General features: G+C 38.1%; 1 protein-coding gene across 1 annotated transcript; it reads left to right on the top strand.

The window, feature by feature from the left end:
- Positions 1-138: 138 nt before the first annotated feature.
- ehd3 (EH-domain containing 3) lies at positions 139-21,814 on the top strand. The gene is made up of 8 exons (XM_030128345.1): positions 139-1,253; positions 4,678-4,854; positions 6,567-6,664; positions 11,656-11,797; positions 14,155-14,254; positions 14,364-14,534; positions 18,266-18,430; positions 19,140-21,814. Exons 1-8 carry the CDS (start codon positions 1,027-1,029, stop codon positions 19,665-19,667), a joined length of 1,608 nt encoding a protein of 535 aa, XP_029984205.1. The 5' UTR covers positions 139-1,026; the 3' UTR covers positions 19,668-21,814.
- Positions 21,815-22,291: the final 477 nt, after the last annotated feature.

The following is a 22,291-nucleotide window of genomic DNA, read 5'->3' as shown; positions in this document are numbered from 1 at the left end:
CCTGTGTTACCTCTAGGTGGTGCGCTGTAAGCTAACGGCAGCTCGTCCGTCTCCTCATCCATCATGGCGTCCTCCCGGCCGGCTTCAGCCCCTGCATCACTGGGCGGGACCGCGGAGGGTCGGCCTGCCAGCCGTTGGGCACTTCCGGTGGGCTCGGGTTTCCTTCGACTCGGCATTTAAATTGAGCTGCAGGACATCAGCTGCTGCTACATTCAGCCCTGTGCAGTGACAGAAAATAAACCCGTAGCGCCAACAAACAGGCTCGTCTTATTTTTTTGAGCCTAAAACCATCAGACTAACAGCAGACTGAGGAGCTTTGGGCTGTTTACTGTCGGGAAGAGCGGGAGCAGTTGAACAATAACGGTGACAGCAGCTCGGTGCATCATTTTTGGGATTCCTCCGCTGCCTCTAGGACCGTATTGAATAGCGGTAACGTGATGTTGTGCATGAGTAGAATGATTTAGGCTTTTCTCTGCGCTGTTTGTTTGCTGTGCAGATCGGTAAACAAAAATAAACTCCTCGAATGCAGTGTTTCGTGGCCCATGAGCACAAGTGGCCTGGACTTTGGAGGACCGATGGACTCTATGAGAAAGCATCTGCAGGGATAAATTTGAATTTTAATAAACAACTAGGGCTGTTTATGTTGTAAAATTGCATTTATTACGAAAGGCAAGTTCTTAAAATAGGTCTGAACTGTGCTGAAAATAACAACAGGCCTTACCTCAGTATCATCAACAACAACAATATCAGTCAACACCCATTCAGTCATAAGACTTCTATGCATTGTGCATGAAACACACATAAGATAGGCATTTTATTTTATTTTTATTAGCTGATAACATTTTTAATGCAAAATTAGACACATTTTGTTTTAGAAATTATTGAACAATTTTGTTATAATTTCTATAGTTTTAAGATTTTGAGACCCAGTTGATACAGGTTTCTAATTTATCAGCAACAAACAGCATTTTTTTAACCAGCTACACCTATTGAAGACAAGACTCCTAACAGTCAGCCACAGCAGCCATGTTCAGCTGGCTTGGAACCGATGACAGGAGGAAGAAGGAGCCTGAAGTCTTCCAGACAGTCAGTGATGGACTGAAGAAACTCTACAAAACCAAACTCCTGCCGCTGGAGGAGAGCTACAAGTTCCACGAGTTCCACTCTCCAGCTCTAGAGGATGCAGACTTTGACAACAAGCCCATGGTGTTACTGGTGGGGCAGTACTCCACCGGCAAGACCAGCTTCATACGGTGAGAAACTCACACAAATGCAAAGTGACACATGAACATGTGAGGCTGGGGCCATTGGGAAGATAGAAAGGGAGAGGCCGACACACCCTAACTGACAATCCCGTCTCTCTCGGCCTCAGCGGTGAAACAGTCTGACAGCAGAAGGGAGGGCTTCATGATGATGCAATCCTCAAGTGAACACATCTGATTTGGCACAAACACTGCAAATATCAAGCCAAAAAGATGCAGAAACAAACACATAGCCTCACAACTCTGTAAGCTTTACCGACCCCATAAAAAGTTTACACACACACATGCAAACCTGATGCACATTGAAGCAGCACTGTCTGGCACCACAGCCCTCCTTGATCCAGTGTTTGTGTATTATTTGCATGTGTCTGTGTATGGTCGATCTGACTGACTGACATCTGTGCCTCCTAACTAAACTCATTTTCTTCTCCAGGATGTGGGTTAATGCCAGGTTTTTTTCTCTGCAGCTCTCAGAGTATCCCTGTAAGAAAGTTGTTTTAAGGATTAAGCAGAAAGCTGTGTTTGTTTGCTTTGTTCTACTGACTTGAGTGCTTGTTGAACTACAAACGGACGTAAAAGTATTCAGACTGTATCTGGCAGGTCAGGTGTAGACGCAGGGGTCCGCTGTCTGATCTCATGCAGAGTAGTCAGGCCCTCAGGTGCAGGACTTCCTCTACGTCCTTTAAAATATCCTCTTTAACTGTCCTGTCATTGTGAAGAACATGTCCTTCTGTATTGCATTTTACAGGGACTCATGAAGTGTGACAGCTGCAGATATTAGCAGCATGGTGTTGGACCTCTTTGAAACTGCAGGGCTGATACTAATGACCTCGTACTCACACACAAACACACACACACAGTATTGGATATAATTAGTCGGGTTAGGCCTTTAAAAGCCACAGAGAGGATGCTCTAAGTGACTTCCTGCTATAAGACAGGACAGCAAAGGAATCAGTGTTTACTCTCTCTTCCTCTTGTGTATCTCCGTTGTTTTCTGACACTGGTTTCACTCTCAGCTTCTGTCTCCCCCCTTCCAGTCTCACCCTCAAAGCCACCAACATTGTAACAGTAAGATGCAGAATGTACAAAGTGCTGAGTAACCCTCGGTCAGGGCTGCTGCTGAGCGTGTCTTTCATCTGGTCTCAGAAAGCGTCCTGGCTCTGAAAGCACTGCAGGTCTTTGGCATGTGGCTCTGTGGTCACTAGGGTTCACTGGCTTGTTAGTCTCACCTAAACTACAAGGTAGTGGTATTTTCCGCCTGCTTAGTGGGTCATACTTGGCTTCTATCAATCTATTGGAAACAAAAGAGGGTTTGTACATCTATTTAAACAGGAGCAGTTAGAGTAATGAATCTGAATTAGCAGAAAAAGATGTAGACAGGAGATGCTGATAGAAGAGTAATTCAGTCTCTTCCTGAGTGGTCTTTTTTGGATAATGTAATTTGAGCGGATGTTCATTTTTTGGGCAGAATATATTGATTTTCCTCTCATCCCTCTCATCCCAAATTTTACTGTCCAAGAGCAAAAGCAAAGAATCATCAAAATATAAGGTCTTCTTTAAGGTGACCCCACATATTTGTCTGTTAAGTGAGTCTTATGAAAAAGCTTATGTAGTCACTTTTAAAGTGCTTCGTAAGCTGTTTCTTTAAGGTTAAAGGTTGGTGAAAAGTCCCCTTCTGCTCAAAAACAACACATTACTTTCTTAAAATCTTTGAGATTCAATATGTAGACTGATACCTGTGCTGAGTTTCCTGATATCTGCCGGAACTGGAAAGTTTATCTCCCCTCGCCTAACATTTTAAGATTAGACCTTCCAGTAGAATTTGTGACATTTAAAATATTTTGATGCCAGTTTGGGAGTAAATTTACAACCTTTACAAAGGCAGTGTGAATCCTTAACAGTCAACACTGCATATCAAGTCAAATTTGACTTTTTTGCATCTGGTGTCTAAATGATAAACTTTAAAAATTAACAAATAAAGAGCATTTTAACAATTGTTTAAAACCCATAATAAAAACAGTGTTATAGCACAGACTGCACAGAATATGAAAAGCAAAATTGGCTTATGAGCTGACATGTATTACACATACAAGCAAATGATATGTCTGTGATACCAAACATGGACTCTGATACATGCATATAGTTGCACATATGAATTGCATAACCTCCCCACAGACACACACTCTCACTACACACAGACACGTGCACAGAGATGGCTCTACCAGGCACTGCAGTCTCCTCTGACCAAGGTGTGTGTGTGCAGAAGATGTATATGGGAATCATCCTTACATCTGTTTGCAGTTAAAATGTATACACATTCCACACTCAGACTCACAAGATTTATAGCCCTTTTAGTTCTGACTTTTGCCTGAATCTCCTTTTTTATGGCTTGTGTCACATTGTTGGGATTGTGAAACTAGTACACACAAATACACTCATTTTCATTGATACCACGTGTGGTATCGAATTAACAACTGTTGATTCAACCTTTCACACCTAAAACATGCGTGTTATAACTCAGCTGTACTGCCATAGTAACAAGTACAGATGGGGTCAAAAGTTTCAGTTGTACCTTCATTTTAATGCTGCCTGCCCATTAATCTTTATCAACCTTAGTGAGCAAACATCTGTACATGTGGTATATTCAATCGTCATCTTATTAGAGGGGTTGGAGCTCATTTCAATGTAATTAAAAGTTTGGCAGTGACAAACCAAAATCATCAGTTAAGCCTGATTTAGCGAATGTAGAACTAGTTTTGACATGTTTAGGGTCATTTTGAAATGCAAGTAACGTGTCAAAGATTTTAAAAATGCAGGAGATGGTTTGTGGATGTGCACTTGTGGATCCGTCCACTTTTGCGGTATTTAAAGTCTTAAGAGTCGTCATGAACACCTCGTTTCTTTTTCAGCTGGATGTTTAACTTGACATTTGTCTCCCTCCACAAAACTCACCATCTGAATATTTTTCTTTTTTTTCTCGGTGTGATGAGAACAGACTTTAGACTTTATGCTGAGTTTGCATGTAGTTTATAATTCTTCAGTGCAGAGCAGCCCAACAGCCTGTGGCGATATGAAAGTCCACTAATCTTTGTTCCAGAAACATCTAATTCAACACAGATCTGTCTCTGGCGACTTTTTACCATGCAGACCAACTTTGAGTCAGTGTAATCACCAATAAAGGAGCACAGAATTGCTGCCTACAGGTAGTTTTATGACAATAATCCACTACTGTCTCCTGATATCACACAATACCATCTATGCTGGTGTTTGTTGTTTAGTTGGCACTCACAAGAAGGGATTACTGACACATATGAAAAAATGGTGGCTTTGTTCTTACATGGTCAAAATTGAATCAACACCATCTCATTTTTCATCTTGTTTAGTTTAACGCCATGTGTTGCTTTCTCACACACAGCTACCTGTTGGAGCAGGATTTTCCCGGTATGCGGATCGGTCCTGAACCCACCACAGATTCCTTCATCGCAGTGATGCACGGCGACACAGAAGGCGTCGTCCCCGGTAACGCTTTAGTGGTCGACCCGAAGAAGCCCTTCAGGAAACTGAATGCATTTGGAAATGCATTCCTCAACAGGTGCATGATTACACCCAGATACATACATTCAAAAACAGCTCTTTGAAATACACTGCTGATAGATTTTTTTTTTTATTTATAAAGTTTATTTGATAGGGACAATGCAAATTACATAGTGTAACTTCTACCTGTTACAAACAAGCTGTAGTAACTGATGCTTCACATACAGAGATTATAGCTATTGCTAGTTTCTGTCTCCAGTCCCTGGTCAGGCTTTTAGTAGAGAAAAAAAGAAAGAAGAAAAGAGAGAGAAGTAAAAAACATTTAATTTTGCATGAAATGACAATGTGCAGTCACAGATATTAATATATCTGTGATGTGTGAGAATATTTAGGGCTAATTTGGGCTATTTGCAATAAAAGCTGCCAGTTCTTGTATTTTATACATTTGCATTAAAAAATCTCAATGTCTTGACATTAAGTTTTTTAATTATACAATACAAACTTTGCAGAAGTGTCTTTCATATCATTGTTAAATTGAAGTTCATTTCAATACAATTTTTATCATCAGTCTTCATATTAAAGCTAACAGATCCCAAATTAGGTGGGGAAAAATGTAAGAATTTGCAAATACATACCTTCATTTTGCAGCTCTCTCCTCTCAGTCCAAGTCAAAAGTCTGAATATAAATATAAATGAATGCTGTTGTGAAATCACTTTTCCAATTTTCTGCTGAGATACTTGAATTGAAGCAGTCCAATTACATTTAAGTTGCATCTGACAAATTCTAATGTGATTGGTAATTATAGCTATCAGTCGTGTAGTTAACACCACAGCCTGTGATTAGAAAAAATGGACAAAATTGGTGTCAAAACACAGACAAGGAATGGATGTAGGAGTCTCAGGTCCTCTAAGACTAGAATTAAATTATGCTGAAAGGTAATTATTTCATTTTTACTCTGTGATCCCAGAAGTACAAATAAATAAAGACATTACCTCAGGTTACGTTCAGGTAATACTGTTGAGGGGACGCTGATCAAATCACAGAGAAAAAGAGTTAGCTGCATCGTAGTTAAAATAGCACATTTATTCATTTGTTTATTTTTCCAAATATCAGATTAAAAAACAGTACTGGTAAATGTTAAATTGCTCAATATTAGATCCCAGGCTTATAAGTATTTGATCCTTAGGCAAAACACTACATGAAGTTGAAGGATTTTAACCTAAAAGTAAGGTTTGAGGAAGAGAGCCGGTGAAAAAAATAGAGCAAAGGAGAGTACAAGTGAGAAACCACACCACGGCTCAACATTCCTGTGTGATTGAATTTCCCTCTGCTCACTGGTTAGACTTTCCTCTGTTAATGGCTGTCAGTGTGTGTATGTGTGTATATGTGTGTATGTGTATGTGTGTAATAGGCAGAGAATCCAGCTTGTCATCTTTGCAGAGTCATCCTTCTGGAAAGGGGAAACTGCCAAAAAGTCTTTATTTGCTCTTGCGGTAGTGTCCTGGCTGTGCAGGCCCACCACTGCTGAAAGACGACAGAAGAAACACTGACTGTCAGTGGGGATTTAACTGAGGAGGGGGTTCAGAGTGAGGACGACCGCTAAACTGTTTGTATTTATACAGCTGGGAAAGAGCGAGAGAGGGGGCAGAGAAGAGGAGATAGAGGAGAAAGGGGAAAGGCAGATACAGATCAGGAGTGGGATGATGTTTGTTGTTAAAGTGTTTTACACTTCTGTGGTGTTTCTTTAATGTCTCATTTCTTCTCTTCAGGTTTGTTTGTGCTCAGCTGCCTAACCCGGTGCTGGAAAGCATCAGTGTGATTGACACACCAGGGATTCTGTCAGGGGAGAAACAGAGAATCAGCCGAGGTAAAACACACACTCATGACACACTTTTCTGTCTCTCTGTGTTTTTGTCTGAGTAAGTGTGTGTGTGTTTATCCAGTTCGGTGTGTCGGTGTTCATTCAGTGGACCCATTCAGCTGCAGCCCCCTGGTCCCACTGAAGTCTGAACTACAATGTCAGCATTTCCTTTGGATCTGTCTGTGTGTGTTTATTTTAGCTTTTAGCTATCAGGAGGATTATGCTTCATTCATTTCAAAGAACAGGAAGCAGTGACAGAAAGATGAGTGGTGAATGTGAGCGCACACACAAACAAGCATGTTCATGGATCAAATGTAAAATTTTAAAATCAACAAACAGAGCCCAGTATAAAGTATACTAAATACAGTCCCATATTTTTGGTTGTTCTTATATTCACTGGACACACAACATGTTGTTGCTAATGTTAATGACTTAATGTGGACAGTTTCTTTAATGTTCCTTAACATACAGTTCAAAGTGACTCCTCTTCGCAGCTCGATAAACAAGAACAGAGCAGTGGTGGTGGAGTGAACTGGAGAGTACATGATGGAAGGAAGTAGTATTAGCAAGAACAAAGCTTTGAAATACGCCTTTGTACGACCATGCAAGAAGGTTCTGAGTGAATGCAGCTGAGGTACATACCTCATCCTGCACAGAGAAGTCTCTTTAGATCTGTGTTTGTGTTTCTCACCCAGTGCCTAGCACTCAGTCTTGTGACAGCAGATTAAAAATAAAACCGACATAGTAGCACTTACATGTGGCACATAGAGTATAGTGGCATCCATCAGCCATCTTAGCTATCATGAATTATTGCAATGTCAGAATTTATCCAAAAATCTGTTTAAAAGTTTGCTTGAATTTTGCCATTTTCATACATGTTTTCCAATGAAAAAATTCAAAACTTGTATTAAATACGTTTATGCATACACACAAATGACTGTCAGAGATATGTGATTCAGTTCTCTGGATCAGTATCGGATTGGTGCATCTCAAATTTAGATGTCCGTTATGTGTATGATTATATTCTTGAATTCAGTGACCCTGAGCAGAAAGAGGCACTGTGTGAAAAAGAAAAAAAAACACAGAACATCTTTACATTTTTAAAAAAGGGTTATTTTTCTTTTTTTTTTTATGCCCGTTTACATTTGTATGCTTAAATTATAAAAAGTATTAATTTCCACATCTAGATTAGTAATCTGTGCATTTTCCTTGAAAACCAGGCATTTGGACTAAAATCGTAATTATAGCAATGTTGTAATGTTTATCAAATCATACAACCCAGCAAAGGAGTATGTCACCAAACTCGGTCTTTTATTGTCCTGTTCTTTTTTCGTGTATTTCCACAATAACATACTCTTTATGTGTCATCATGTTGCTACTCTCTTGACTTCCTTTTGAACTCAAACTGCACTTTTTCCTGGATTTGTGGTGTGGAGATGTTAAGATTACCATGCTGAGAGAAGTTTCCTGCCAGCTTTCTTACAGGTTGATCTGTGTCTCATAGCTGGCATTCCCAGAGCAAGAGGCTGGCATTACCATGCCAACAACAAACATTACACAAAGTACTAAGATAATTAAATACAGCAATAACTTACTCTTTTTCCTCATTCAGTCTGTCTGGTCTTTGTCCATCTCTGAATTTCCTTTTGTCTCTCCCTGCTCTTATTGCTGTCTGTTTTCTATTTGTTTGTCTTCTTTTGTAACAGCCCATTATATCACTGCATTTTATGCTTGTTGGAGAAGTAAGACCCACATAGACTGTGTCTTTTGCCAAATTAACATCTGTAATATTGACTGCCAACAATGTGAATTAGTCAGTGAAGGTGTGGTAATGACCTCTTACAATTCAGACCATGTTTTATGCGTTCAATTATTTATTAAAAGCAGGAGTGATAGGCATTTGTGGCTCTAGAGCTGAACAGTTTGTAATTCTACTTTTGTCAATATTTAATAGCAGTTGGAGTACATTAGTACTTAACAGGGTCAGGGTCCATTCAGAGGAGACCCTGGTTCAATGACAACCCCAACGTTATACTGTGGGTTTTTTATATTGTTCAAAACAAAAACTGCCTTTGTATAATACAGGGAATGTATGATTGTAAGAGTGATAACAATATGTTTTACACCATCATTTTCCACTTTGATACAGTGATTTCCTAATTATTACACAACATTAATGATTTGTTCCATACAGTATAATCTGCTTATAATAATTATTTTTAGGGCCTAATGTTACACATGGAGGGTATCAGAAACTCTAAAGGGTTGGCCTAATAAATTGCAGTTTAGTAGTTTCCTTTTTTTTTTTTTTTACCTCCAACAGCCAAATTAGAACAAATCCTTGAGTCCTGGCCATCAAGTTCAGAACATGACTTCATAGCAGGGCTGGGTCTGTTGAGATGTGGATTTTCTGCAGAAAAATGTCACGATAACGTTATCTGAAGCTTCTCTGTTGAGTAACAGCTGTGAATGAAGCCAGCCTATTTACCAATTTAGTTTACATTTGGAAGTTGTTTAGCTGAAACCCACAACCCTCCTTTTCTCTGTTCTACTCTGTGTTTGCTCGGTCAGAGTGTTGTCAAACCAAATAAGCCTCACAGTTGTGTGTTGTGTATAAAAAAACAGAGGCTAAACTTCACCTCTGCTGAGACAGCACAGCTGTGTTTTCAACAGAGATCGTGTGTGAGACTATGTGTTTTTCTCATGTTCATCTTAATGTCATTCATTCCACTCTTTATGTCATTTTATGTTTCATTTGCATCTATGATATTTGTATGCTATTTATTTTATTTTCTACATCTATGCCATTATTTATATCCATATTTACTGTCCATTTGTATGTGTGTGTGTCCAGAGGAGGAGTTTTCAGGCTATAGCTGTCTACGTAGATGTCCTTATGGAGGTATTGTAGATAATAAATCTGACCATAAACCAGCTGCAAAAACGCAAATTACATGATATCTTGAAGAATTTATGGACCGTTACTTGTTCTTCACCACAGGCTTATCACATGGTTTGGGAAAAGCATATTTGTCTCTTAGTTTATGTTTGGAACTGGATTGGATAGTTTAATCGGATTATCACATGACAGAGCTTTTGTTTTTTTCTCCAGATTGTTCAGGTGTTATGTTTTTGGGACCTGCTCTGTTTAAAGTTTTTCCCTCTGATGCTGCTGACAGATTTTCTGTTCAAAACACCAACATTTCAGCCTTTTGGGAGGAGAGTTTTGATTCCTTCCCACCCTCTTAACATGTGATAAGATCATTGAGTGAAGAATAATCCACTAAAATTCAACTCATCAAGGTATCACAGACATAACCCTCATAGCTTTGCTGCAGCAGCGGTGTGTGTCCTCTGTCTTCTCTCAGACATGTTAACACACAACAGAAAGAAAAACCTCTGTTTTACATCACTACTGCTGAATAGTTTGTGTATATTTAATGCTGTATATAAAATGAATGTTTTTTGTATACAGAGTCTGTATGTGAGACTAATTACCCTGGTCTAGGGCTGTGGGATATGACGGTTAATTTCATGTCATTTCAGATCCAGATGATACTATATGGCACATTACACATAATGTGCTATATGTCACATTAACATTATTGTACAGTTGAATTACCACATGGAAAGGCCTATTTCTCACATTATGTATTATATACGTAAGAAATAAAAGCTAATTACTACATTGTTAATGCTTTGGTTTTGATACATAGATTGTTTGAGTGTATTTTCCATCAAAGAAGTCACAAAATATTAAATATTAATGTATAAAGTAAAAGTTGCAAAGAAATGCTTGTCATTTTGTCATTCTCCTAGTAAGTATTAGCACATTGTAGTCACAGTTCCTGTCCTTCATGTTTGTTATATCATCATGCATATTTTCTGCCTGCATACACACTGTGGAAGTACATAAAACATGATCATGTTTCATCCAAATGATGAATAATATTGCTGTAAAGTATGTGGTTTGCAACACAACAAGCTAAGCAATAGATCATAATGTAAAACAGCTGACGTTCTTCTATTTCACATAATGTATGTTGTCATGTCACACAGTCCGATGATCTGGGTCAGATTAGGTGATAAAAGATGTCAAAATGGGCCTTTTTAGTTTAAGATGTTGTTTCTTCTGCAAAACAAAAAACACATTAATAGAAAAATACTACACAAAACCGAGTGACAGTAAATGCCTCCTTGTTTCCAGGCCATAATAACTTGTAACCTGTTTACCATCGACGCGTTGCCATCTCTGCCTCTTTTCTCCATCCGTCAGTGTTGGCTGGATGTTTGAGCTCATTAATCCCTCATTCTTTCCTTTGTTCTTTGTTCTCGTCTTATATCCTGTGGAATTTCTCCAGGTAAGAGCAAGTTTTGTCCTTGTCTCGCAATGAAAGTCAAAGAAGTCAGTGACGTGTTCCCGCTGAAAGGCACAATCACTCATTTGTTTCATCATACGGTCACTACAGCAGGCTTTAACTCGTTTGTGCATTCATGTCCGCCTCATGCATTTAAAAGGTCACTTTGTCTTTGTATTGCATTAAAAAACAACACTGTTCATTAATTTTTGCTAAATAAATATTTGAACAAAAATGTGGATGTAATTAAAACAATGAGGTTTCAATATTAGTGCTTAATTATTCAGATACTAATAGAGTTCATGGTTTTCCCCTTTCCATTATTGGGTTAAAAAACACTTGGCAGCATTCTCTGTCCGTAAACAGATATCCTTTTCTCTCAACATGTTGTAATAGGGGCGTCCTTATTGATTCCAGTATTGACCTGAAGCCATTGTACTGGTTTTCCTTGGGGAATATTGCAACATCACAGTGGAAGTCTATGGTTTAGTTCTTACTAAAAACTCACTGACCTGAGCTTTAAAAGCATGGGAACTCAACCTTCAGAGATAATTTTGTCTCATGCTCATTCCAGTTTTTGTACCTCACACAATGATTTTCTGTATTCCTCCTCTTTCTCCTCTTCCTCTCTCTTCACAGGCTATGACTTCGCAGCTGTGTTGGAGTGGTTTGCTGAGAGAGTGGATAGGATCATTTTGCTGTTTGATGCCCACAAACTGGACATCTCTGATGAGTTTTCAGAGGTGATAAAGGCCCTGAAGAACCATGAGGACAAAATCAGGTACAGTATAACCACATATTTAGAAGCAGATTCTCAGCCGTTTACTAATCTTACACAAAAACTGATGCACCACATAAAAAATCACCATGTCTCAAATATTAACCCAGTGGTTCCCAACCTTTTTAGGCCCGTGATCCCGATATAACATCACAAATTTCTGGCGACCCCAGACATTCAAAATGGATACTTTTTTTTTTTTTTTTGCTAAAATTAATTTGTTTTTGATCATGTTAAAATTTGCTATACTGTGTTACAAATAAACATTAATTTTAGATGACAATTAGGCTATATAATTATTATGGATGGAGGCAGAAAAGCCAGGTTGAGATTTCTGCACAAAGTAAGAATTTTATTTTCCTTGGTCAGGTTGTGTACCGTCAGTCAAACTTGTATTTTAAAAGAGCAAATTAATACTGAAAAAAACAATAATTCAAACTATGAATTATGAAAGAGCTGCAGCATCTTAAACCGACCACAATGAACATTTGAAAGATAAACGGTACCACAGTGCTTCAGTTTCAGAGTTTGTCATGTCTTATATCTATTGTGATTGTCTCTCTCAACTCACCATATATTTTTTATTAGTGTTTTTATTTTTATCCATTACTAGAAATTCCAGGTGACCCCATTTGAATTCCAGGCGACCCCAAGGTTGAAAAACACTGTATTAACCCTTTGATTCATGAATTATCAGAACCTTAGTCAAGAATTTTTTCCTGAGGGATTTTATTTATTCCTCTTTAGGCATGAAAAAAATAATGTAATTGAAATTTTTTTAATGAACCTATTTTTTATGGAGTTACAAAAATGTCCCCTCAGCTGGACACCATGCGTTTAATTTTTGAAGCAAATAATTATGTATTTAAAATGCAATAACAGAAAGTGATATACTGTGTGAAAACTATGAAATAAAAACAATTTTAATGCAGCTAATCTGATGTTTTCTCACATTTGAACATACTCTAATACTAGTTATTACTCATTTCATGGAGATAATATGAAAAAAAAAACCTTTTTGTTTAAGAAAACTGTTAATTACAGTCTAATAACAACTAGCAATTGATTTACACTCAAACATGTTACTGCAGATCAGATTTATCAAGAACAGCAAAGTTACAGTAATTGTATGAATTGCAATGTATATGATGGTGCATAAGTGTCCACTGTGTTGGCTTATATGCAAATAAAACAACAAAACCCATGAATATACAAGAGAACAGCTGTAGAATAGCTGTCCACTGTAGTGACCGGTATGCATGAAAGGGTTAAAATAACATTTAGGTGATTGTCCCTCAATCCATTATGACTTTTTGGAAGTAAACTACAGTCATGGGCAAGTTTCTGATCAAACAGTTTTCCAAACTTAATGTTACACTTCCACCAAGAGGGGAATTCGTTGAAGGATATCATTGAGAACTGGTTGTTCTCCAATCAAAGCATCTCACCGGAAAGTCAACTGGAAGAACAAGATGACACAGAAAGAGATGCACAGATAAAAGTGACAACTGTTTGGAAGAAGTTGCAAAAAACTACTAGTTTGACAGTGTGGGGGAGAGTCAGGAGTTACTAAAAAACTTATATCAGCTTAAGGATCAGTGCTCTATATAAGCCCTTCTTTTGATTTCAGTCATTTGGTTGTAATTTTACAATTTGCTGTTTCAATATTGTAGAAATTGGTGAATATGTTTACAGAGTGAGCTAAAGTGTGTGTGCTGCTTTAACCCATAAACACCCAAATATTCACCGGCGACTAGAAGTATCTACTGATCTAAACTGTTTAAAACCTGTTGATCTATGAATCTTATCAATACATGTAAATAATTGGGGTAAAATGCAGTTTGTTGTCTTTTCATGGTCATCAGATATGACACATTTAGATGTTCAGAGGCTCCGTAGTTACCATGGAAACACTGTCATCTTCTACAACAGTGATTCACCAGTAAAACCCATGTAGGATGAAAATTTCCAGTGGTTGTAGATACGTTTTATGTTTAATTAATGATATATTTTGCTGTAAAACTCACTTTTTCTTCAGTTTTCTGTGATTCTAATATAATAACCCTTAACTTTAATCTGAGCTTTTATGAACATCTACATGATCAGTAAATTAAATATAAGGAAATACAGGATTTTTACTGAAACAATGCAAAACACAAAGGGTAATATTACAATAAATGTGTATAAATCACTTCAGAAAAGTTACATTTAGATGAAGAAATTATATGGGAACTGCCACAAAAGTACCACCAAGTCTTTATGGGTTAACTTAACTCAACTGTTTACATTTTTCTCCAATTTTTAAGACACACTGTTGCATAAAAGCAGTTAACAATCACCACTGTATTGTTTATTTCCAGGGTCGTACTGAACAAAGCTGACCAAATAGAGACACAGCAGCTGATGAGAGTTTATGGAGCCCTGATGTGGTCGCTGGGGAAAATAGTCAACACCCCAGAGGTACAAAATGGACATCTGAGTCGCTTATTACTAGTTTTGGTGTCTCCTGAAAAGCCAGTTCCATACTTTTATTTTGTTTGTTTTTTGTCTCTGTCATCCTTTCTAATAGGTGATCCGTGTCTACATTGGTTCTTTTTGGTCTCACCCTCTGCTGATCCCTGACAATAGGAAGCTTTTTGAAGCCGAGGAGCAGGACTTATTTAAGGACATTCAGTCTTTACCGAGGAACGCAGCACTTAGAAAACTCAACGACCTGATCAAGAGGGCAAGACTAGCCAAGGTAAGTGGACGAAACAGAAATGAACAGAAATGGGTGCTTCTATACTGAACAAAAATATAAACGCACCACTTTTGTTTTTGCTCCCATTTTTCATGAGCTGAACTCAAAGATCTAAAACTTTTTCTGTGTACACACAAGGTTTATTTCTCTCAAATATTGTTCACAAATCTGTCTAAATTTGTGTTAGTGAACACTTCTTTGCTGAGATAATCCATCCACCTCACAGGTGTGGCATATCAAGATGCTGATTAGACAGCAGGATTATTGCACAGGTGTGACTTAGGCTGGCCACAATAAAAGGCCACTCTAAAATGTGCAGTTTTATCACACAGCACAATACCACAGATGTCACAAGTTTTGAGGGAATATGCAATTGGCATGCTGACTTCAGGAATCTCCACCAGAGCTTTTGCCTGTGAATTGAATGTTCATTTCTCTACCATAAGCCATCTCCAAAGCTGTTTCAGAGAATTCATGAAGAAGACTGCGCGAGGAAAATGGTGGTCACACCAAATACTGACTGGTTTTCTGACCCCCCTGGACCACCCAATACAGTAAAACTGCACATTTTAGAGTGGCCTTTTATTGTGGCCAGCCTAAGTCACACCTGTGCAATAATCCTGCTGTCTAATCAGCATCTTGATATGCCACACCTGTGAGGTGGATGGATTATCTCAGCAAAGGACAAAGGAGAAGTGCTCACTAACACAGATTTAGACAAATTTATGAACAATATTTGAGAGAGAAGTAGGCCTTTTGTGTACATAGAAAAAGTTTTAGATCTTTGAGTTCAGCTCATGAAAAATGGGAGCAAAAACAAAAGTGGTGCGTTTATATTTTTGTTCAGTGTATGAAACTGGTCCCTGAAAACAGGACATGGGGGGCTAAAAATTCAAACTAGATGTAGACTAATGTTATGAAGCAAGTTTGGAAGCACTATGGGTCTATTTTAAGAAATAAATATTTACTGAGATAAAAGATAAACTATTTTTCAGATAAAACACATTTTTATGTTATTTTACATTATATTTAATACAAAAATCTGCATGTAACACATTCAAAAGGACACGAAAATTACGCGCTACCATTTTTTTGAATATCTATTCTCTCACGGATACATTTTGGGAATAGAACTAATTATGCAAGGCAGAGTGTTTCACAAAAACGGCCACTGTTGCAAAATCATTCGCAATTTATATGCGTTTAACTGGGCAGGTTCTGCATGTAACGCAAGTGGACACGATGGGTTACATACAAAACCTGGAATGAGACTGAGATTCATGAAAAACCACTAGGATCTTCAAATTTAGCACAGTGTCTTTATTTATATTGCTATATAAGACCATTTCAAGCCATGTTTTTGAGATAAAATGCACTGACACCTAGGTAGCTTTTCATGTCCCAATTTTGGCCCCAATATTTTATTAAAAAATCATTAATTTTGGGATGGCTCAGAGCAAGAGTATACTTTTTTTTGCATTTATCTGAGGTCATCATTAGGTACAGCCTGGTGGGAAATATGTCTAAATTTCTGTTTTATCACTGGGTCTAAAAAAAAGCTGGCAAGGTAGGTACCAAAATGAACCCAGCTTCATAGAAGCACCCATATGTGAATTGGTGTAGAATTGGGGCAGACATCAGCTCTAGCCACATATAGTGACAGGTGATTGTTTCTTTGGTAATAATGAAGAACACAGGGTCTGTGAGAGCATGAAAATGTGTTATGTGTTTGCATTTTGGTAGGACGTGACTCGATTTTTTAGCAGAAGTCTTTGTACGTTGTGTGCTTCCTATTTATCCTTCCCATCATTCACTGGCTCTCTCCACCCTGTCCAGCTGTTAACCTTGACAAAAAAAGCTTGTCGCTGTCACACATCCAATACAGTCTGACAAATGTGGTCATTCTCCTCTGAGTGAATTATTTCCTGTTTCCTCCGCGGGTAGGAAGTCAGGTATGAGAGGCGGCAGTCCACTGCTTGTCGTAGTTCAAGGAAACACAGAGAGCGAACAGGGACATGTGTACACATAAACACACACATATTAAATATATGCACTGTTTCCTGCCGCACAGCTGATAGGGTGTGTTTGGTGATGAGCTTCAAGAACACAAGGTTGAACCAAGAACACACAATCACCACAGCAACACAACAAATATGGGTTTTCCCGTCACTTTCGCGAGCATTAATATTATGCTAAATATTAAAAACAAATGTTTGTAAGGTAATCTGACAGATTTACTGTATGACTAATCAGATTATGTGAAAGTTAGTCCCAAGGCTGTATAACTGCATCATTGTGTTGATAATGAAATTTCATCTGGGCCATTTATCAAATAGAAAAATGACACAAGGATCAGAATAATAAATGTTAAATACGAGCATTCAAAAACACACACCATTGTCTTACAGCTCTCTCCTCTTGGTGCAAATCAAAAGATGAAATATAAATACCTCAACATCCTCTCATGTCTCTATGTAACAAAAGAAGTCTTTCAAGATGCGGTGCTTAATAGCTTTTAGCAGCAATGGGCAAAAATTCAACTTCTTGTCTGTGTTTTCAGATTTTAGAAAACCCACCAGGCTTATTACAGGTGTTTTCAGACAAGTAGGTGGGTTAACTACGTGATTGACAGCTATAATTGCCAATCACTGATAGGACTCCATCAAATAAAACCTGGACACGTTTCTGCTGCTCCGCTGCATGTCTCAGAACAGAAGTTTTGAAAAAGTTGCCTCATTTTCTACAGAGAGAGTTACAGAAGGAACGTGTGTACTTTCATGTTTTAGCATTTCCTCTCTCTGAGCTTTTGTCCACCCTACCTGTCTGAAAACACTCTCAAACAGCTGTGTCACAGGGTAGATTTTCTAAAGTTCTAAAACAGAGAGTTCTTGTTTCATGTCAGACCACTTGAGTCACAATATTCTGGCAAGAATATAAAGCAAATGAAGGAGTTTTTACCAAGTTACTCAAAAAAAAAGAAAAAAAAAAAACCTGTCAAGAACTGCAGCTTTACATGATAAAGACCCAAACAACTGCTAGCGACCAAAAGCATCTACTGACCTAAAATGTTTAATACCTGTTGATCCACTAGTCCTATCAATACATATAAATAATTGGCGTAAAATACAGTTTCTCATCTTCTCATGGTCATCAGATATGACCCATTTGGACGATCAGAGACTCCGTAGTGAACGTGGAAACACTGACTTTGTCTATAACATTGATTCATCAGTAAAACCTATGTAGTTTGAAAATTTACAGTGGTTGTAGAAGCTTGTTTTTATGTTTAGTTAATGATATATTTTGCTGTAAAAGTCCATTTTTCTTCAGTTTTCTCTGTTTTGTTATAATAACCTTTGCGTTTACTCTGAGCTTTAATGAACAGCTACAGGATCAGTGAATTAAATATAAAAAATTACCTGATTACACTGAAAAATGCAAATTGCATTTTTTTTCAAAAATAATTATAGAAATGTGAATAAATCACATAAGAAAGGTTGAATTTGGTGAGAAAAGTACACAGAAGTAGTTCTGGGTCTTTAAGGGTTAACAGAGCAACAATTAAACAGACTATCTTCCAATATGACATTGATTTCTCACACTTATTCTTTTCATGAATGTAGCATTGGTAAAGAAATTCACTTGTAAAATTGTTGCTGAATACATTAGATTCTATTAGGAAGACTTGAAGTTCCTTTGACGTCACAAGCATCTTTAATCTCCAAATGCAGGTCCATGCCTACATCATCAGCTCACTGAAGAAGGAGATGCCCTCTGTGTTTGGGAAGGAAAACAAAAAGAAAGAACTGATCGGCAGTCTGGGAGATATCTACAAACGCATAGAAAGAGAACATCAGATATCACCTGGAGACTTTCCTAATCTGAAGAAGATGCAGGTAAACAGAGGAGAGCACAGATCTGAACTTTAAAGGAGTGATATTTTGCTTTTTTAAATGGAATTATGCATTTTAAAACATTTCCCTGTGGTCTACATAAACTGTAAATGCTATGCTTGGGTCTGAATTCTTCATCAATTCAACTCCACAGGTCCATCTTCAACCCTATTTCTGAGTAATGACATGAGACAGGTCGTTTTGAGCGCTAGCCCTTTAAATTCAAATGAGCTGCTTCACACCCCACCCCCTCCAGGTTGTTGCCTGTGCTTTCTGTCCCATTCAGCCACTTGAGTTTGTTAATGCAACCAACAACTGAACATTTTAGGTAATAGGCTCGAAGTTTGGACATATTTTCAGTACGGACTACAACCGCTGCTGCTGACAAACAGTTATGGTGTACTCCGAGAAATGTTTGTCGGAAGTCTTGACCTTATATGTGCAAATGTTGTAACGTAACTAGTTACAGACGTAACAGATTAAGGAATTAAAACAGGTTGTAGAAATCCACTCTCTTTTTGCAGGAATGAATATAAAGATAGCTTTGCAGCACCTGGAGGGTTCAAATTCAAACTTTATGAAATATTAGGGTCTAAATACACAAACAAATGTATCAAATACTAATAAAAGTGGGTTTAGCAAAATATGACCCCTTTAATAGAAATGTATTTGTGATATGATATGAATATCTGCTCTTTGTGTCATGTCTCAGGACCAACTCCAAGCTCAGGATCTCACCAAGTTCCAGCCTCTAAAACCCAAACTCCTAGAGTCAGTCGACGACATGCTCGCCAACGACATCGCTGGTTTGATGGTCCTGGTTCGCCAAGAGGAAACCCAGCGACCCAACCCGGTGGTGAAGGGCGGAGCTTTTGATGGCACTTTGGACGGCCCCTTCGGTCACGGATACGGCGAGGGAGCGGGCGAAGGCATCGACGAAGCCGAATGGGTTGTTGCACGCGACAAACCAGCTTACGATGAGATTTTCTACACATTGTCGCCTGTCAACGGGAAGGTGACCGGCGCCAATGCCAAGAAAGAGATGGTGAAGTCAAAACTGCCCAATACGGTCCTGGGAAAGATCTGGAAGCTGGCAGATATTGATAAAGACGGGATGCTTGACGATGAGGAGTTTGCTTTGGCTAATCACCTGATAAAAGTGAAACTGGAGGGACACGAACTGCCACCAGAGCTGCCAGCACACCTGGTGCCTCCATCGAAGAGGAAAATACCAGAGTAAATGTAAGATTACCCCATTCCTTTCCTTCCCCCTAGACCTGTAAGTAACACCCCATCCCCCAAATTAAAATAGAATTGTTTCTGTAGCATCATAGCAAAGAAGTCTAACAACACTCAGAACATACTAGAGCCTCCTACAACCCCTCAAGTTTCTGTTAGCCTGGATTTGCAGCTTTTTTCTTCACCTTCAAGAGGCAAAACATTACAATAGATTATCAACTTGCATAAAAAAAGCAAAAAAAAACAAAAAGTTTAAGAATGCTAAGCTCACAAGCTGCAAAGATTCCCACTTGTTTTTTTTGTTGTTTTTTTTTTTTTAAAGCAGATTTGCCGTTTTATCTCATAACTCTTGCTCTATTTCCTGAAAAGGCTTTAGCCATAGAAAAACTGCATCTGCATAAAGGTTCCCTGTGAGGACTTTGACCAACAGTGACACTACAGCTACAATACAGCTTAACACCAGTGTCAGAACAACATAAAAACAGCTACAAAAGTCAAGAAAACTCACTCAAGCCTTTTGGATGTGGAAGAATTATCACGATAACAAATGTGTAGCGAATCTTGCAGGATGCCTTTTTAATACACCAGTACAGTAAAAGCTTCAGAAAGCTTTGCAAACAAATGTCTTCAGCGTCATTTGTTAAATTTACACTGAGGATAACGGGAGTTAGTGGCGAGGAGGGCTGATGATAAGCAAAGTAGAGCTGTCGGGAAAGGAAACACTGGAGTTGGAAAAACAAAATAAAAGAAACTACTGGAAGAAAATGTGAGCCACAACAATGTGAAGACAAGAAAACAGTGAGAAAAGACATTATAAAAGAAGGGTATTTCAGAAGGACAAGGGTATAGATATGCAAATACGCAGCTCATCCCCGTTGGATGAAAACTTGATCTTTGGTATGAACTTTCTGATCTGTCTACATAATAGACGCCCATGTTTTACTGCAGTATTTTTAGAATTCTCGGTTCCCTGGAACAGCTTAATAGTCTGGCTTGTTTCATGGCCACATATTAAACAACTACAAAGATATCCGGGCAGGTAACATGGGAATATGTACAAAAACACACAGATGTGCAGAAGGACACACACACACAGAAAGGAAAATAGCAGAAGTCAGTGTGATATGATGGACTGTTGTTGTTTAATGTGAGGGATGAAGGTCTTATTATTTGTTGAAACAACTGTATTGACACTAAGAGGAGCTAGAGAGGTTTGTCACATTTCTGATATTTAACTCGTTCTGAATCTCATTAACATGTTGAAGATAACTGTGACTAAAATACAAATCTCTAGTATGGGTATTGTTTGACCATATGGGTATGCTGACATTCTCAGTATAAATGTGTTGTATTGGATATGCCAGGTTATGTGTGGGCACATCCCGTCTATTTTACGTATGCGTACTGTTCGTTCCACATGTTGTAGTGCTATTATTTGTAACATGCGTCTTACTTTAACAGATCTTAAGCATTACACTCACTACTGTGTTGGTAATATTCCACTGAGGTTATCGATGGAAATTTATTGATAAAAGTACTAATCGGCACAGCATTTTGGAAAAAGAAATTGGCTGAATATGTTAAAATCTTTACACATGTAATACATGTTATTCCTCTTTACCATGTTCTGATGTATTACTGTCACCATATGCCAGTATATGTATGTATGTATGTATATATTTCACCTTTGGGCCATGTTTGTGAGTTATTACCAATGAAAGTCTAAAATGAACCCAGTTTGGTTTCTATGAGACACAATTTACTGAATCCATTATTTCTCCCTGTGCTGTTACTGTGAATCTAATGTACAGAGGACTTCTGCCTGCATTCCATTCATACAGATTGAGGAATTGTATTGCATATTTTTTATGCTCAGTAGCTCATATTTCAGAGACAAGTCAGATAAGATCAGCGTCGTAAATTTAAAGGATGCTGGAGAATGTCGGACATTGTTTTTCATCATTCACATTCACACGATGTTTCCGTATTCCGATGAATTGCAACATGCTTACTGGTAAATACACTAAGTGGAAACACTGGCTTTACAGTATTTTGTCTGTTTAATCCTGGTGACGCATTGCTAAATCTGTATTTCACTGCTTTTCTGTCAGCATAACAGCCAAAAGTAATAAAAAACCATTTACTCAACTGGCTCACTGGAATGTTTTGTTAGCGTGTGGAGCAGTTTTAAGTGTTTTCCAGCTCAGTCTTCAACAAGAGGAAAACACAAATGTTCATTTGAATCCCTGACTCATCTTCCTCATGTCTACATTGTTGCAAACAAAGCAAATATTTAATGTTGAAACAGAACGGTTTTCAGAGATGTGTATTTGTCTTGAAGTGCTGTCCCTTTCAATGTTGATTCAAGCTTACAAAAATGCTGAATTCAGAAAAGAAGAAATGAACTGAGAAAGTGAATGGTTATAAAGAAATTATAGAAAACATACAGTGAAGGCTGAAAAAGTCTGTGGAAGTCATGAGATTCAAATTAGACAATTGAGTAATTATGACAAATAAGATGAATGATTGTCATTGGTGATCCAGGAAGTAAACAAACCAGCATTTCAAGGTTCAAGGTTACTTTATTTATACCCATGGGTAGATTTGTTTTGCAGAAAAAATGAT

This window comes from Sphaeramia orbicularis, chromosome 24 (genome assembly GCF_902148855.1).
Source record: "Sphaeramia orbicularis chromosome 24, fSphaOr1.1, whole genome shotgun sequence".
Lineage (NCBI taxonomy): Eukaryota > Metazoa > Chordata > Actinopteri > Kurtiformes > Apogonidae > Sphaeramia > Sphaeramia orbicularis.
Note: the sequence above shows the minus strand (reverse complement) of the source record. Positions and strands in the feature narration are given on the sequence as shown.